The following is an 18,730-nucleotide window of genomic DNA, read 5'->3' as shown; positions in this document are numbered from 1 at the left end:
GTCCCGCCTGATATAATGCAGTAAAGTATTTTGTAAACGCCTGCCCTATGTCTCTGTTATCAGTGAGAATGTTCCCCTTAGGGTCTTTAATTGCTGTTATCGTCCTTGGGACTCCTGCGTTTTTTATTAAACGTCCTAGCATTTTGCCTGTTCTGTTACCAAACTTCTGTAATTTAAATTTATAGAACAGAGCTGATTTGAGTTCTTTTTCATGCAGTAAGCTATTCAATGCAACCTGGGTGGCCTTTAAAGTTTCTAAGTTACCTACTGTAGGCTGATGTAGGTGGACTCTCTTAGCTTTTTGTAATTGTCGTTCCAACCTTAAAATACCAATGGCCCTTTTTTTATTTTTAATGTGACAATATGCTATGATGGCCCCTCGTAATACTGCTTTAGAAGCGGACCAGAATAGCTCTGGTTGTGAATCTAGATGTACTTGATTATGTTCTAGGTATTGGGCCCAGGTCTTTTGTATATGGGTTCGTAAATGTTGATCTTGGTATAACTGTGCTGGAAATCTCCACCCTCTCCCCCCCCTATCATCCTTTGTGAATGCAAAGTCCACCCACACTAATGAGTGGTCTGTTATCTCCTCAGGCCCAATAGTTGCTGATTTCACTGCATAAAATAGCGAGCGGGCCACCATTACATAATCAATCCGGGCAAATGTCCCGTGCGCTCTTGATCTATGTGTGTAATCTTTATCTCCCGGGTGATGAATTCTCCATGGGTCTACCAGGTCAAGAGTCCGATTAAACCCCTGAAATTCTTTAGCTCGTGTTCCCCTGTAATGAGAGGTTAGCATATTTGAGCAGTCTTGGCGTGGGTCAATTACTGCGTTAAAGTCACCCACAACTACTAGGTTTCCCCCTCCTTTCTGTAAACATTTCCCAGCTAGAGATTTGAAAAACGTGGCTTCATAGTTATTGGGCCCGTATAAGACCAGTAATGTAAATTCTTTCCCTGGGAGCCACACATTTAATAGAATATATTCTCCTTGGGCCCCTTTTTCTAATATGGTTGCTCTGTATGGGAGCCCCTTTCTAAACAGGACCGCAACTCCTCCTTTTCTACTCTGTGACGAGGCCGCGAATACCTCACCAACCCACAATTTTTGCAGTTTAGAATGTTCTTTATCTGTTAGGCGTGTCTCTTGCAAGCATGCTATATCTGCTTTGTGTCTTTTTAATGCTGTGAGAATCTTGGCCCTCTTGATCGGGGTGCTAATACCTCCTACATTCCATGTTATTATCCTAGTGGTCATAATTCCTGTCTTCCCTGTTCATGGCGGATGTTCTTCTAAATGTTCCCCCTATTCCACCTCTACAATGTGTATCTCCCCAGCTCCAAGATTGGGCGTTAATCCTCATAGTTGCTTTAGGAGTTAGCTCTGCCCATTCCCAATTTGCACTATATCTTCTCGTATGACACATAGCTATTCCCGTGATGTTTATGATTGTCATTCTTATTCCCCCCCCGAGACCCTCCCTCCCTCCCTTCCTCCCCCCCCTTACTACCATCCCTTCAGCCATCTTTCCAGGCACTAACCCGGAATTTAGCAAGAGATCACCTGGGTTACTGAGAGCTTCCCACCCCTTTTATGTGGAAATTGTACTTACTGCCACTATAATGTTCTATTCCTCGCTCCCCCGATGTTACTGATATGTTCTCACTCTTTCTTTATTATGCCTTGTTCTGTTAAACTGGATCTCGCTTTTTCAGGGGACTGGAAAGTTTCCCATCGTCCTTGATTTAGTATTTTTAGAGATGCAGGATATTGGAGAATAAAACGCATTTGTTTTTGGGCCAGCAATGAGCATATAGGGTGATATTTCCGTCGTTGTTCCTGGACTCCCGCTGAATAATCTTGGAACATTAACACTGGCCGTCCGTCGTGTTTTAGTTCCCCTCTGCGTATCTTGAATCCATTTAAGATTTCTATTTTTTGACGGTAGTTCAGCAGGCGCATTATTATCACCCGTGGTCTAGTTTGATTTTCTCTGGGGCGTCCCACACGGTGTGCCCGTTCTATGATTAGTGGACCCATAGAATCTGACAAGGCCAGCTCTTTCGCCAGCCACGTGGCTAGCCACTCCGACAGGTTTTTATCTGGGATGTTCTCAGAGAGGCCTACAATCCGAAGATTGTTCCTTCGTGAGCGATTCTCAAGGTCCTCGAGCTTTTCCATGTGTTCTTGGAGTTGTTGCTTAACGTCTCGGAGGTCTGTATTATAGCCGTGAGAATTGTCTTCGAGAGCCGAGACACGAGTTTCAAGATCTTCCGTGCGGGTCTCTAGTCCTTCTAGTTTTGTATGGATTGCGTCCAACTTTTGATCCATCGCGTCCCACCTCGGCTGCCAGGCCTTCGCCACTGCCAACGTGATTTGTTCTAATTGAGAGCTTGTAAAAATTTGATCTACCTGTTCTGGGGCCGCCGCCATCTTGGAATCGGGGGTAAGCGTTTTGGTCTTTTCTTTATCTTTTTTCCCCGCACGTAGTGCCATTCCAGCTGGGGATTTAGTAACAAATCTGTCCATGCAAGATTGTAAGACCACCCGATCAGTTTTTCAATCAATTGCGGCGCTGGTTATTATTAGATGGGGCGGGAGCTCTCGAGCCGAGGCGAAACACGACCGCTCAGCTCATCGCACCACGTGATCTCCGGAATAAGTGGGTTTTAATCCTGGTCGGGTATGTCCTACAAGTTGCAGCCTATTTTCTCAATTGAAAAATTAGTTTGCAGACTCTTAGAAATTTTCAGTTATGTTGGTCTAGAAAGTGCTTTTGCTATGGCTTCCCTTGCATAATCTTCCCTAGTGGGACAATTTTTATCAGTGTCAGAGGGTGGCCTCCTTACTCTAAGTAATAGGGAACAATCCTGTTTTTGAAACCCCCAGAATCCAGATAAAACAGGAGGTTAAAATGCAAGACTCATCTGTTGTCAGCTGATATCATATATTTGCCAGGATTGTATAATGCTAATTATTTAGTTGTCTTCTGAATGATTATAAGTTAATTTCATGAACTTTTGCTTAATAACTGGTATTTATTGCTTCTGATCTTTAAAATCCTTAAATGCCCAAAAAGCTATTTTTGCACAGACAGTGGCTGGAATGCACGCAACAAAGAACAGGAACCCCTGTAGGCACACAGACAAATCAGTCACAACAAGGGTGACAAAAAAGGGGGGCAGCAGACGATGTTCCTTTATTGAGAGACTCCTGAGGAAGGCCCTCGTGGGCCGAAACACGGGTTTTAGAGACTCCTGAGGAAGGCCCTCGCGGGCAGAAACATGACTCGCATCAGTCCTGGATGTTCAATAAAGGTGCAAGTTTGTACATCATCTGCTGCCCCCCCTTTTTGTCACCCTTGTTGTGACTGATTTGGAATGCACACAACACATGTTCCTCAAGCAATTTGTATGTGAATATGGATGGGGCAATTCTAGACTTTCCCTACTCAATCTACTCTGGCAAAGCAGTAACTGAATTTCCAAGTCTGGTCTCTGCTTCTGCAACTGGTTTTCAGAATAGATTTTATTTTCTGGAAACCTTTCAGAATATTTCCTAACAATAATTGAGTCCTAAATCTTTTAAAAATTAGTCAATTTTTATTGAAATTTGTGATTTCTACAGAAGAGCTGTGTAAATAAACCATTTGCAAAGACATATGCACACCATTATCATATAACATGGTAGAACATTAACGATATATACTGAATGAATAGTGTGTGTTTTTCTATTATGCTAATTGGTTGTATCCTCTTTCATATGTAATCATCACATTTTGGGGATATTAAGCTCAAAATGCAAACCTAATGCATTGAGCACCACCTTTTCTTTGAGCCCCCCCCCCTTCCCCACTCTCTAATTAAGATTGTTGTAGATTAGTAGAGAACAGTAACACCCATGACTTAAACTGATCTTAATCTCCCCTTTTCTAGTAAGTACATAGGTTTCCTAATGCATATATGTGTTTCTTCTTCTTTTTTTTTATATAGACCGTACAGCCAAACTGGTACCCTGTACCAACATACACAGTTCAGCAGCCTTCGCAGATACCTTCCAGGTATGTAATAAGAGCCACATGGATATTGGTTGCGCTGGGGACTTGTCAGCAAGAGGGGAAGGAGCTATGATTAAATTATCCTAGTTCTGTTTCATGTGGTGGAAGGATACAGGTGAGGTTTTTCTAAGGGCAAGTATATTTTTGACCTCATAGGTGGGTGAAGTCATCTGACCATCCCAGGACGGATCATGTAAATAAAGTTCTTGGAGTTTAGAGTTTTTGAGAGCACCCCAATGTGCATGTGTGCAGCTTAACATGAAGGGCCACCCCAGTATCTATTTTCTGAAGAGCCCTCACATCTGTATTTGTAAGATTGTTATGTTGCTGGTTTGCCACATTTTCTCTTCTCTTTTCAACCCTCTTTGTTTCTCTACATAGAATTTTTGGTCATTTAAAATTCTATTAATTTTTTCTGTAGCCATATCATGTACTGAGTGGTTTAATTTTGCTGAGACTGTATTTTGACTGATGACCCAAAGAAAAGGAGCTATGTGGCTTCAAGTGGTATTTATTTTATTTATTTATTTGGATTTTGCTCACACCTTTTTCAGTAGTAGCTCAAGGTGAGTTACATTCAGGAACACTGGGTATTTCGCTGTACCTGGAGAGCTCATAACCTAATTTCTGAGGCAATGAAGGGTTAAGTGACTTGCCCAAGATCACAAGGAGTAGCAGTGGGATTTGAGCCAGCCACCTCTGGATGTCAAGACTGGTGCTCTAACCACTAGGCTACTTCTCCATTCCTTGGTACCTAAGATTATATCACCATGATAACATCTGCAATGCCTGGGGCTCGACCATGATATCTCCTTGTGTTGTCAAAAAATGATGCCAAAAGGCCTTTGTGGAAGCTAAGAGCATATGAAAAAGTTGTTTTGCTCCCCTGAAACTGGTCCAGGTGTTCCAATATCGGAGGCATCGACCCCAAAAAGACTGCAGCGCTACACTTAGACACTTGGGGGGGGGGGTGAATCAATATTGAGAGGACATTAGTCCCTTTCAGAGCTGGTCACTGTTGGAGGTCATTAAGACTGATACTCATAGAATTTGCATCAAAGGATTCCAATGGGAGAGTTCTGACACTGAAGAAGTACTAGATTGTAAGCTCTTTGAGCAGGGACTGTCTTTCTTCTATGTTTGTGCAGCGCTGCGTACGCCTTGTAGCGCTATAGAAATGCTAAATAGTAGTAGTAAGAAGACACATGCCATGATAAAAAATAGCATCAGCTTTGACCCCTTGTGTGTACATACATCTGTACCAGCCTCAATCAAGACAGAACAGTAGCAGCCCTCATTTCCCTTGATTTAAGTGCTTCACCCACCTTAGCCAAACCCCAACTGATTACTGCTAGAACCACCCACCCGTGTTCTTGAATTGTTTCTTTCACTAATAAAACAAATAATACTCAGAAGTGAAATAAAAAGAAAAGATTATTCTGGAAACAAGTAAATAGTAGCTCAAGCAGAGGCTTAAAGCAAGTCTGAAATACAGAAAAGAAATTATTAGATTGGGTCCGTGCCAGTTCACTGCCCTGGAAACAAGGAAGTCCAACGTACATAGATTTCACTCATTTTTTACAATTGATTTAGTACGTTATACAATAATCCGGAAACTAATTACCATCTTAGCACATCCCACTAACCAGTCATCTACTTTCCTAATCCAACACATCTGACTTCTATCCTATCAGTTATCAGTTCATACCCTAATTCCTAGAATAGCAGTTGCGCCACTCCACCTGACTCTGAGTCACAAAGCCATGGTATCTTCACTTACCTACTAGTAACTTCTCTCCCACCATACCTTCTGTCACAAATTCCAAGCCCAACTCATCATGCTACTTCAACAGTTTTTTTATATCACATATCCAAACTATATACCAGCTGACCTTGTGGTTAAGCTAGCAGACTGTTCCCAACTTCCCCTTTTCACTATCCAGATACAATGTGGTTTCAGACTGTATGAATGAAACACAGGAAATCTTGACCCAAGAATTAATACAAATCTAAATATGCATTAAAGTTATCTTAATTACATTGGACCATTCTATATGCATGTACTTATCTTCTGAAAGCTTGTAACAAAGTTCACAATCAATAAATTCTTAAGCTGTCTTGTACAGTATCTTGCCCTAGACATAACCTTAACATTGGTCAGCAAAAATACAGAACGAACAGGTTTTTTCCATTCTCATGACGCACTCTTTCCCCAGGATCTTGTATAACCGTCTCTCACTCACACACATCTGTCTCAGTAAAAGGTCCACTTCCCCTTCTTCCATTGCTTGCACAACAAATCACACTGAGGACTCTGTTTACTAAGGTGCGCTAGCGTTTTTAGCTTGTGCACAAAATTAGCACGCGCTAACTATGTAGGCGACCATGGGAATATTGTGGGTGCCTACACAGCGTGCACTAAAAGCACTAACGTGCCTCTAGCGCGGCTTAGTAAACAGGGCCCTAAATGTGTAAACGTGTTTTTGGGTCCAGTTTAGTTAGAAGTATGGGGTCACATGGGTGTCGTTGCACAATTTCAAAAGGCCACCTTACAGCCTGATCTAGTTAGCAAGGCTTGAAAACAGCACATAGAATAATTAGGGAGGATGAAATAAATCTTACAGGTAACCCTTGCCTTGTTTTATTATCCAGAGGGGTGCTCTGAATATACAAACATTAGGGGTCCCAAGCCCCCCCACACCACATTTGATCTTGTAGGCTATGTATTTTTGCTAGGCAGGCTTCTTGACATTGGAATAACCACTATGATTAACACTTCTCATGCAACCCATTGCAAGGCAGCATTGATCTAGCGAACTTGTATACATAATTGCTACAGGGTACACACATATTCTTCAATTTTTAAAAGAAATCTCAAATCTGAGTGCTGTAAGATACTAATAACTACATACATGTATTGAAATACTTATCTACTTAGCTTTGGAGTAAATCCGAGTGAGTGAATCCATTGGTACCTGTAAAGAGAGAGAGCATAAAATTAAAGAAAGATAATTGAATTATTGAACAAGACTCTTAGGATTAAGTTGAAGTTGATAGAATTTTTCACACGTATGTGATTTTCCATCCATATGGTAAAACTGGTTAAAGCAGTGGTTCCCAAACCTGGTCTGGGAGGCACTGATTTGTGTGGGAAGATGGCCGCCCTTTTCTTTCAAAAATACGCTGGATAGTAACATGACGGCAGAGGACCTGTACAGTCCATTCAGTGTGCCCAACAAGATAAACTCATATGTGCTACTTTATATGTAAATGTTTATTTCTGAGATACTTAAGAAAAATGTTGCTTCGTGAATATTTTAACATCTTAAACACTTTATTTAGTTCCTTACAAGCTGTGTGTTGAATGTATTTTTTAAATCTGATTTTTAATTTATTTTTAAAAAATCTTCTAAGTACAGTAATAACATTATACAAATACTTAACATCTTAAACATTACTAATACTGAAATACACTTTTTCATATCTCGTGGTTTGCTGTAGAGGTAATCTGGGAAACCCATTTACCAAACTTTGACAAAAATAACATCATTTTCTTAAGTGTAATTACATTTCTTCACCAGCAGGGAGTTTACATTTGGTATGGTGGAAAGGGCCTAGACCCCTTTTCCTTTTGTGTCCCTTGTAGAATAAACTGCTTGAATAACTTCTGTGGAGTGGAGGAGTAGTCTAATAGTTAGTGCACTGAGTTGAGAACTTGGGGAACTGGGTTCAGTTCCCACTGCAGCTCCTTGTGACCCTGGGCAAGTCATGTAACCCTCTATTGCCCAAGGTACAAAAATAGATTGTGAGCCCAGTAGGGACAGAGAAAGTACCTGCATAGAATATATAAACCACTTTGGCTGTACCACAGAAAGGCAGTATATCAAAACAACGACCCTTACCTTTATATCTTTGAGTCAGGTCTAAAGACAGCGCTGTCAGGGTTCATCTTAGTGCTTTAAAGGTAAACTGATGTATCTACAGCCTTTAGTTTTCAGTTCATTCAGCGCTTGCTTTTATGGAAGTCTCTTGCTGTGTCGTGGGACTTCAAAATGGTACTGACCCAGCTGGTGAAAGCTCCTTTTAAGCCACTAGGCTCCAATATGCTGAAGTACCTGACTTGGAAGGTCTTATCACGGGTGACTGGTCACATCAGCAGGCAGAGTCAGCAATTGGGTGATTATGTGCACCCATCCTAAGATAATGTTGTACTGCTACCTTATATCACAACAAAGAGAGGGTCCAAAGTACAGAACAAAGTCCAAGATACAGCAAAATGCACCAGGAGCCTTCAGAAGTGGGACACAATTCCTTTAATAAAAAACGATTTTCAAATGTGGTCCACATTAGAAAATTGGTTTTTATCATTAAAGGTTTTTATCATTTTTATCATTGTTTCCCGCATTTGAAGGCTCCTGGTGCTTTTTTCTGTATCTTGTAAAGCTACCTTAACCATTCATTTGCTCAGAGTTATGCTGATGTTGTGTGAGTTCAGTTGTCTTTCCAACTTTTTCTCCATGGCACATGCCCATGATGGTGAATGTACTTTGAATATACTGGATTGTATAAGAGCCTTAGCCTTTTATTGGCTGGATTAAACTCCTTAGAAAATCCATCCATCTTTTTATTTCATTTTATTACAATAAACTTGGGACTGCTGAAATCAGGCACAATTGTCCAAATGGCTAGTAGATTCTCTCTCTCTACTTATGCCCAAGTAGGATTGATCCTGGAAGGGCATGTTAAGGCTCATAATGTCACAGTTATGCCACATTGATTGTCTACCTAAGGTCAGCCTTCATGGAGATCTTCAAAGCTGCCACATGGGCAGCTATCTACACATTCACATTTTATTATTGGGAAAGGGATTCTAATGCAGCAGTAGGATTGGTCAGTACCTCTTGAAGAATTTCTTTGGGTATAGAATCCTATTCCAGTCCCTCCTTTTGCCTTTCGTCTTGTGTTTCATATTTTCTTTGTTTCCAAAAAAAAGAGGAGGTGGGGGAATAGAGGTGGGGGGATGGGATATTTCTTCCCAGGGGTTGAGTTCTTATATACTGTTATTGTGCATTGGCATTCTGCCTGTGTATTGAATGTTGTTGGATTAAAAATTTTTCTTCATTAAAAAAAAACAAAAAAAAAACGTCTCCAAACAAAATAGGATATAAATCTTTACTGCCTCTGCCTACCCTCCAGTAGGAGTTGGCTTCTTTTACATTCCAACTTATTTAGTGTGCCATAAAATGGTGGTAGTTCTATGCAGTGATGCCAGTGTGTGAAGTCCTGCATATATGTAGTAGTGCATGCTGGAAAGCTGTGTAATCACCGTGCTGGGGTCTGTCAGTTGACATCGTCCTCAGAGAATTCTTTTACAGATAAGCCAACTGCTTGCTATCCCATTTGGTGGAAAAGGAATCTAAAAGTATAGAGTTGTTATAGTCATAAATCTAGCCAGTCCCAGTTCATGGTCTGCAAAGGAAATGTGATTTCTGCATGTGCATTTTAAGGTGTTTGAGAATAGTTTCTCTTGAGAAATTAATTTTTCATGTAAAATCCAACTTCACTGTAAGAGACTACTGCTGCGTTAGTTTAGCCATCCTAATATTCTGAATGTGTGGGTTCAGGTTACTGTTTCTTACTTTGCTGAAGACTGTCCTAAATATGTCTCTCTTGTTTTGTAGGCCACCTCATCCACATCCAGAACAGCCTCCACGGAGTCTTATCCCTTCACGACAGGCACCTCCTCCTCCAGTGTAGTCTCCCGTTTATCACCTCAATGCTAATGTTCCCTGACATGCTCAGTGACTGTCAAATTGTGTTTGAACACTCTGGAGTCCCAAAAAGCTTTTCTTTTATTGCAGAATGGGATGAAAGGAAAAGCAGCAGCAAGGTAATAATAAAATACCTCTACCAAAGGAATGCAGTGCCTTAAGCCTGTTCTTGATGGTGCAGAAGAACTGAAATTTAGGGAGTGGAAAATTAAGATGTGCAACTGTCAAACTCCAACCGGGCCAGCCTGCACTCAAACACAGCTGAAATTCCGGGACAGTTGTCTGTGTTTTATCCCCCTGCTTTGTTCCTATGTTGGTGCTGTGAATGCAAGAATTATCAGGAGACTGTCTCCCTCTCTCATGCAGAAATGACACATCAATTTTGTTGTTATATTTATTGTGAATGTCCGTAGCAGCTACATACTAAGAAATAAATTAGAAAGTCAGTGCATTCTGCAGATTATATTGGAAATGCTATAAAGAAATTATTAAATTATTATTATTTAAGCAGCACTGGCAGCAAAACACAATAATGGACAAAAGGAAAGAGATTTGTATTGTGTTCAATACATGAAGCCCAAGTCCCTGCAACCTAGCATATTTTATTCTGTACCTACAATAGTAAAAATTGGCTATAAAAATGATTTCAGAAGCAACTGTTTACATAGTGCATAGGAGGCAGGTCTTTGTGACTTATGATGGGGTGTAAACAGCCACAGTGTTTTTAACTAATGCATTTAACTAATGCATGTGGAATCTGTAAGGAGTTAGGCAGCAATGGAACTCTGGAAACTGCAGCCACTTATTTACTCTTGTACTGAGAGGGACAAAGCCCAGTTCTTGTTACACTTATCTGGGGCTTCTGGTTGCTTGTTGGTTGACTTGGTGGGGAAGATGGCAGACACATCACAAGTATTGGTCTCCTTCACTTGCACAGAGAGTTCAGAGCAGCACTGCTATTTTCGCATATTGCCTTTGCTGTGCATACCACAAACTACTACTACTATTTAGCATTTCTATAGCGCTACAAGGCGTACGCAGCGCTGATTGTCTTCAAATATTGAGGATGGGGGTCATATCGTTACTTTGCTGTATGACAGTACAATGGCTGCTTGCAGCCAGCCAGTGATAATAAATCTCTTGGGAAAGCCAGACCCTTCTATGACAGCATAACGCAATATGTTTAACTGTGAATGTTGTAGGGCAGCGTTAGAGCTGTAGCATCAGCTAGCAAAATAATGTTTTATCATGCATGCAGCTATATTTGTGTGTATCGAGTCAGCAGCTAAAGCAATGGACTTATGCAAATCAAGAATGGTAGTGCCTGCTATGGCAGTCTCCTAGGTAGGCCATCCTCAAAGCACGATGAAGCTCAGTAAGGGTTGCTGATTGTGTTTGTGAGTCCAGTGTGTTTAATGAGCTGCTGTGTGGTCACAGACCATAGCCCAGAAGAAAACTCCCATAGGGTGATCACACTGAATGAATTGAATCCTTGAGGAGTTATGATAAAGCAAAGTAGTAGTAGTATTTTTTAATAAATATCTTAACTAACTTTGGGGCCTTTTGCTAAAGGGTGTTAAGCCCTTAATACACACACACACATTACCGCAGACACATGTTAAAGGGTTTTGCAATATTTTGCCTGTTTGTGTGCAGTGTGCACTAACCTATGTTACACTGATCTTTCAAAAATATTTGACGGGTGTGTCATAGGCAAAGAGTGAGTATTCTTGTGTTATGATTAGTGTGCACTAACTGGATAATGCTGAGTTAACGTGGGAGTACTTAGCACCACGTAAATAGGAGGGGGTAAGTGCTCCCATGTTAACTTTTGCAGGTACTGCACGGTATTGGGAACATTAGCACATAACCTGCAAATTAAAAAGAAAAAGACTTTTAAAAAGTGCCACATTTAAATCTGGGTTTAGCGTGTGGGAAAGTCCCATTTTAAAATGTTTTAAGCCCACATTTTACTGCATTTTAGAAAAAGGTCCCCTTTGTATTTTTCCAAAGCTGTTAACTCCCAGTGGGTTCTGAAAAATCTTTATTATAAAAAATAATAATAATAGCGGGTCCGTAATGCCACTCCAGCTAATGTTGCTGTCTTAGTTTACCACTGCTAAGGGCCATGTACTGCATTATTATAAAACTGAATGTATTAGACTCAAACTTGGTTACTGTTAGTCAAGTGGTAAAAATATGAATTGATGTTTTTCTGCCCTCTTTAATGATCATATCGTAATAGCTATAACAGTGATGAACCAACACTTCTTCGATAGGCAGTATATAATGTAAAATAAATCCAATTAAATAGGAAGTGCCGTCTTTTCAGTTCTTATTTCCAGCTTCCTTTGGATTGGTGGATAATTTTGCTTATCCTTTGCTCAGTTATGGACCTGAATGGATAGAGCCAAGGGAAAATGATATACTAAATACATGGAGGAAAGTAGGAGAATGTGCGAATATGGCAGCTTCTATTTGCTTTATATCAGGAAAAATACTGCTAATCTGTAACGTTTAAAAATAAAAAGTCATGCCTTGCTGCTGAAGTTAGTAACTTCATAATGGTCTTTCCGCAGAAAAGCCTTAGTATGTCTCATATAGGCATATCTAGTGATTGGCATTTTGTACAGAGTCTTTGATATTGGATCTTTTATACACCCTCTTCATTGCTTACCTACTAAAGCTAAGATTCAGTTTAAACTATTGCATTTTTCATTTGAGATATTGTTTGTTTGGCACTTAGTTCTATCAAAGCAGTTTACAATAAAAAAATTGAAAGGAACTACAAATCTTAAAGAGGAAAGGAGTCAAGTGAATAGAAGTCTCTCCACTGCCAATGAGCATCCTAAGAGGCAACCTAACTTGAAAAGGCCTTAGTAAAAAGATGAGTTTTGAGTCCAGTTTTAAATTTAGAGCAAGAGACTTCAGCACAAAGGTGAATAGGAAGAGAATTCCAGAGGCAAGGAGCCAAGAAGAAAGCACATTGATGAGTAGAAGTGAATTGTGTGCAGAAAACAGAAGAGAGTGCAATAATGTTCATGGGTTGGCTATGAATTATCTGAATACTTGGATACAGAGGCATAGCCACAGGGAGAATCCTCAAGGGTTTGCCCCCTCCTTCAAAATTATTGACACACAGTGCCTTGCTGGCGGAGTTGCTCAAGTCCTGCCAGCTGAACAGATGCTCTGCCAGAGCTCCCCCACTCCTGCTGCCTGAACAGCACGAAGGCGATGGGGTGCTCCAGCCGCTGATGCTGGCACTTCTGCGTATACTCAGCTCATGCATTGAATTGATCATGTGCAGAAGTGCCAGTGTCAGGCTGGAGCACCCTGCCAGTTTTCTTACTGCCCAGGCAGCATGGGCAGAGGCTCTGGCTTGCGCATCCCCACTATCAAAACTATGATTCAGGTGGGGGAGAGGGGGACTGAAAGGAAATGCTTGCCCCTCTCCCCCAGTTCACTCCTGGGTCCCCTCCAAAAATCAAGTTCTGGCCGCACCCTTGCTTGGGTAATTTGGTATGTTCTATCCCAATGCGTTCAGTGTTCGGTAACTTGGTATGTTCCATTCCAATGCGTTCAATGATCAATATAGAGTTGCAAGTAAATTTTAGATTGTAGTGTTCCAAATAGTGAAGTATAGATGGAACTGGTCCAGAGATATGGAACTCTGCCACCTGACTAACAGCAACAAACAAATTACTTACAGTTTCACTGTATGTTAAAAACTTGGCTGCTTAGGTAGTATTTTAATACTGTTTAATTCTGCAGATACTTTGAATAATTTTGATCTGATTTTATTGTACAATTTATTTTTATTACTTGTAATCCGCCTTGAGCTATTGTTATTGATTAAGCAGAATAGAAACTTGTGAATTAAATAAAATTATATCTAGTCCAGTATGCATGTCTAAAATGGAGGCTGGTAGTGGATACATGACTAAAGACACCAAATCAGTCATTCTGTGCTGGAGATTAAAGATAGCTCTGCAGCTTTTACAATATGGTACAGCTTTTATGAAACAATACAGCTGTTACTAGGACAGCAATTTGTGACTATTAATTTGGAACCCTAAAATTGGTTTTGCTGTTGTATAAAGGGGAGAGAAAAAGTCAACCACCTTGCAGGGAATTAATGAAACTTTTATCATTAACACCCATGGAATCCATGTGAACAACAGAAAAAAAAAGTATCACACAAAGTTCTGATTCTGTTGAATTCATAGGCCAGTGCTGCAGTGTCATAAGAATCCTTTAAAAATGAGTGCTCATGCTCAGATTAGTATGGATTATTGGTTGAGCAGGTGAAGGTATCCATCTGGCTGAATCACAAAATTTAGAACCAAGTGGACCATAAACTAAGTGACTGTGAAAACCACTTCCTTCAGCTACTAGTGGAAGCTGACAGCAGCAAACAGCACAAACCACTGGGTTTAAGATTCCTGTCCCAACAGTATGGATACTCCCTCCCCCCCCCCCCCCCCCCCCCCCCTGGATAACAGACTTTCCTGATATGTTATCTCTTCAGCATTTGCATAGCTGTTTGTGTCTATTACTCATGTTCTCCTCTTTTGTATTTGTGTATGTACTTATATATTACAGCTATAGTCATGTCATAATATACCTGAAATAATTGCTGCTTTAAGGAAGGAATTCACTGGCATTATTTCTCTAGAGTGATGTTTTGTTGGAATTCTTACTTTATAAGCTTCTTGCCCCTTCCCCTGTCACAGATTTTAGTTTTTCTAATTAGGCCAGCTGCAGCTTTCCGAAGTCCATCATTGTACGAATAAAGGTCAGGAAGCAAATTATAAATTTGTACAGGAAAAGGCTTTTTTGTTTTATTTAAATCTGTGAATAAGTACATTTTGAAAAATATTTGAAGTTATAAAAGAATGTGCCTTTTTTATTCTAGCTTGCTTGTATATACATTTTACCTAGCATGTTGTGCTAACTTTTAACCCACAACACAAATGAAGACTACTGATTTTACATTAGAAAAGTCACACACCACCTCTAAATATGATTTTGCCTATGATTATTATTTTTTACTTTGTTTTTGGAGTTTAGCGGTCTTTTTTTGAAAACTCGCACTTTGTTGTGAAAATTGTAGCTTAATCTTTTTTTTTCTTTTTCTGTTCATAATGCACAGGATCTCAGAAATCACAAATGCCACTTTTTTTTTTAAATACTAGTTTACAAAATAGCTTTTTTAAAATTGAATATATGTAAAAATAAAAATCTCATATAATAAATAAAGATGATTTGTTTTTTAAGTATTTTTCTCTCTTTATTTTTTAAATTGGGGGGGGGGGGGGGGGAGGGAGAGGATGTAGAAGGGTTTGACATGGCTGAATCTGTACCAACCAACCTAAAGCTACCTTTGTCCATCTGTTTGTGCATGCAACCAGGGTAGGCATGCATACCCCAGCACACTCGCCATACTTCCTGCTGAAGCTGAACATTATAAAGAGTAGTGGGCAGGGTTGCCAGATAGGCGGTTTTCCCGCCCAATTGGGCGGTTTTCCGCAACCCGCCGTGGGAAATTTTTGCCCGCGGCGGGTTGCGGTTTTTTGGGCTGCTTTTTGGGCTTCAGGGCGGTTTTTTGGGGCGGCTTTTTCGGCCGCGGGGGGCGGGGTTAGTGACGTGTTTGGGCGGGGTTAGTGACGTGGGAGGCGGGGCCGATGACGGGGGAGGCGGGGCCGATGACGGGGGAGGCGGGGGCCGGTGACGGCGGGGGCGGGGTTGATGACGGCGGGGGCGGGGTGATGATGCGGGGGTGGGGGTGTCAGGGGCGGGGTTTGAGTTTGGGCGGGTTTTATGCTGGATTGGGTGGGAAAAAAATTTTCCACCTGGCAACACTGGTAGTGGGACCTGTACAAGTCTCCTAAGACCTGTTACCTGAAAGTCTCAGTATCTTGCAGTTAACATACCAGCACACCTGAAGTCTCTTTCTTTTCTGATATTTTCTTTATTGAATAACACAACAATGTACTCACAGTCAGTAGCTCAGAAGGATTGCCTCATGGAACAGAGACTTCGTTATTCTGACAGTTGCTTCAGTGGATGGAGACAGAAATCTGAGAAACCCAGCTTTGCTGAACAGGTGAAAAAACACAGCTGGGTTTACAGGAGAGGATCAGAGCTGGGCTGCTGGAAATGTTATATCTTAACATAAAGATATGTCCAAGGTAAAAAAACAAGTTCTCTTCAGAGCGTTTAACAGGACATGAGCTAACTGAAAGTAAAATGGAGACAGAATCATAGAGAGGGAGAAAGAGAGAGGGCCAGAAAGTAGGGCACACAAGCCCAGATGAGAAGAAGGTAGAGACCAGGGTTGCCAGGTGGAAAATTTTTTTCCAGCCCACTGGAGCCCAAAAAACAGCCCAAAAACCGCCCAAACACAAACCCCGCCCCTGACACCCCCACCCCCGCGTCATCAACCCCGCCCCCGCCGTCACCGGCCCCGCCTCCCACGTCATCGGCCCCGCCTCCCCGTCATCGGCCCCGCCTCTCACGTCATCGGCCCCGCCTCCCCGTCATCGGCCCCGCCTCCCACGTCATCGGCCCCGCCTCCCACGTCACTAACCCCGCCCAAAACGTCATTAACCCCACCCAAAAACGTCACTAACCCCGCCCCCCCCGCGGCCGAAAAAACCGCCCGAAGCACAAAAACCAGCCCAAAAAACCGCAACCCGCCGCGGGCAAAAATTTCCCGCGGCGGGTCGCGGAAAACCGCCCAATTGGGCGGTAAAACCGCCCACCTGGCAACACTGGTAGAGACCAATAGAAACAGAGCTTGTCAATGAGGTGGCAAGAGTGGTTGCATTAACATAAACTACACTACACACAATGCCTAGCTCACATGCCCTAGCAGTGAAATAATAACAAACATTAACCCATTCCAGGGTTCCACTGTAACTTAGGCAAGGCAGTCAAAAGACAGAGCAGGACCAACTGCAGTAGCCAGCTGGCAATCCCCACTGGCAAAGATTGTTCCAGACCATGGCACCATTTGAGGTTGTTCACCAAACTGCCCTGGACTGTGGAGGAAGCCACATGAATTAATGAGGGTAAAGCAGAGTGAAAAGGGTGAGTGCACAACAGAGAAGAAAAGCACAGGAGGGAGGGGGAAGAGGAGAAGATAGTGCTAAGAGGAAGAGAACACCCACCAAGACACCCAGATATAAGCTCCTCTGCTGAGTTTCAGTAGGCATTATAGCTCTGATGTGACAAATAGGTAACCATAGAATTTTTGTGAGGGAGGAGCTCTATGGGTGTTATTTCTAAGTTGAATTTTTCCTGTTATATGCATGCAGAAAATGTTAAATAAATTTTATGACTAATAAAAAGACAATGTTCACTATTTTTATTTGCTGCATTTGTATCCCACATTTTCCCACACATTTGCAGGCTCAATATGGCTTACATTATGCCGCAATGGCGATAACCATTAATGGAATGATAAGTACAGAGAAGAGTTACAATTAAGGTATATAAGAATATCAAGCGATTTAGATGTTAAAGATAAAATATTAAGTAAATTAAAGTAAATAAATTATTAATTCATAACAGGTATATAACAGCAAGGACAAGGTGAAACGTTCAATAATGTCAATGTAAATAAAGTAACCAGATTAAAGGAATCAATGTTGGTTTGTTCTGGTGCATTTTTTATGAAAGTCTTTTATGAAGGATTATTGTTATAAGTCTCTTTGAATAACTTTGTCTTCAATAACTTCCGGAAGGTTAGTAGATTGTGCGTTGTCTTTATGGCATTCAGTAGTGTATTCCACAGCTGCGTACAGAGGTAGGAAAAACTAGATGCATATATTGATTTGTATTTAAGGCCTCCTCAATTGTGGTAATGGAGGTTTAAGAAAGTTCGAGAAGAACTTTTTGTATTTCTTTCTGGTAGATCTATGAGGTCTGACATATATGACGGGGCCTCTCCATATATGACTCCATGAACCAGGGTGCAGATCTTGAATGTAATTCAATCTTTTAGTGGGAGCCAGTGTAATTTTTCTCTGAGGGGTTTGGTACTATCTGATGAGAAGGCTAGACGAATTTCATATTTAATATAAAAAGTTTATTCTTAGTTCAGAATTTTCTGAATAGCATCAATGGGCTTAGTCAGGAAGCATTTTTTTTATAAGCAATATACAAGTCAGAATGCTAAACAAGCAATGTACAAGAGAAATCAGAATGCTATATACAGAATGCTTAAGGCAAAGGAGTCAAAATGCTTACTACATATTCCTTCTATCCTGCTTATATACTGTTTGTCCCTGCTATTTCTTCTAACATCACGTGCAGGCTGTATCATACCATAAATCCTTTAACTTAAAGCAGAACATATGCCGCATCTGTGTTCCCTTATCGTTCCCCCAGACTTTCTGGAGCCGTGCCTTTGGCTGATGTGTTGCCACATTCTTTTCTCATGTCCCAGGATATTTTAGTGTTGAAACAGCTTGTTGTAATCATGGAGCCTTCCACTCCCCATCTTTCATGCTTTTATTCAACAAATTTCCTCCCTTGAGGACTGATTGTTTCAGGCCTCACACATCTGTTTCAGCTCCAGTCTGTTCCTTACCTCCCTTCTAAATCTCCTCCCCCTTGTTATTTATGATATGCTGTGCCTGCAAGCTCTGTCTTTTCATCATCTTTATCATACATCTTTCAATATTTCTGCTGACATATTAAAGTTCTATTCATTCTTGATTTCAGTTATCATTTTAAAAGCATCCTGGCACATCTTTGCAAACATGCTAATGGTAAAATTATGTATCATACCTGATAATTGTCTTTCCATTAATCATAGCTGATCAATCCATAGACTGGTGGGTTGTGTCCATCTACCAGCAGGTGGAGATAGAGAGCAAACTTTTGCCT

The 18,730-nt window shown here is 41.1% G+C and overlaps 1 protein-coding gene across 2 annotated transcripts in view; it reads left to right on the top strand.

Annotated features, from left to right (window-relative positions):
• LOC115469357 (disintegrin and metalloproteinase domain-containing protein 9-like) overlaps window positions 1–10,831 on the top strand; it is a 240,843-nt gene extending 230,012 nt beyond the window's left edge. For both annotated transcript variants that reach the window (XM_030201903.1, XM_030201904.1), the window contains 2 exons: window positions 4,000–4,067; window positions 9,746–10,831. In XM_030201903.1, coding sequence (XP_030057763.1) covers window positions 4,000–4,067; window positions 9,746–9,821 — 144 coding nt within the window. In that variant the 3' untranslated portion in view covers window positions 9,822–10,831. The remainder of the gene's footprint in view (window positions 1–3,999; window positions 4,068–9,745) is intronic.
• The last annotated feature ends 7,899 nt before the right edge of the window (window positions 10,832–18,730 follow it).

The sequence above is a fragment of the Microcaecilia unicolor genome, chromosome 4, assembly GCF_901765095.1.
Source record: "Microcaecilia unicolor chromosome 4, aMicUni1.1, whole genome shotgun sequence".
Classification (NCBI taxonomy): domain Eukaryota; kingdom Metazoa; phylum Chordata; class Amphibia; order Gymnophiona; family Siphonopidae; genus Microcaecilia; species Microcaecilia unicolor.
The sequence above is the reverse complement of the archived record's forward strand: the minus strand, read 5'-3'. Positions and strand labels throughout refer to the sequence as shown.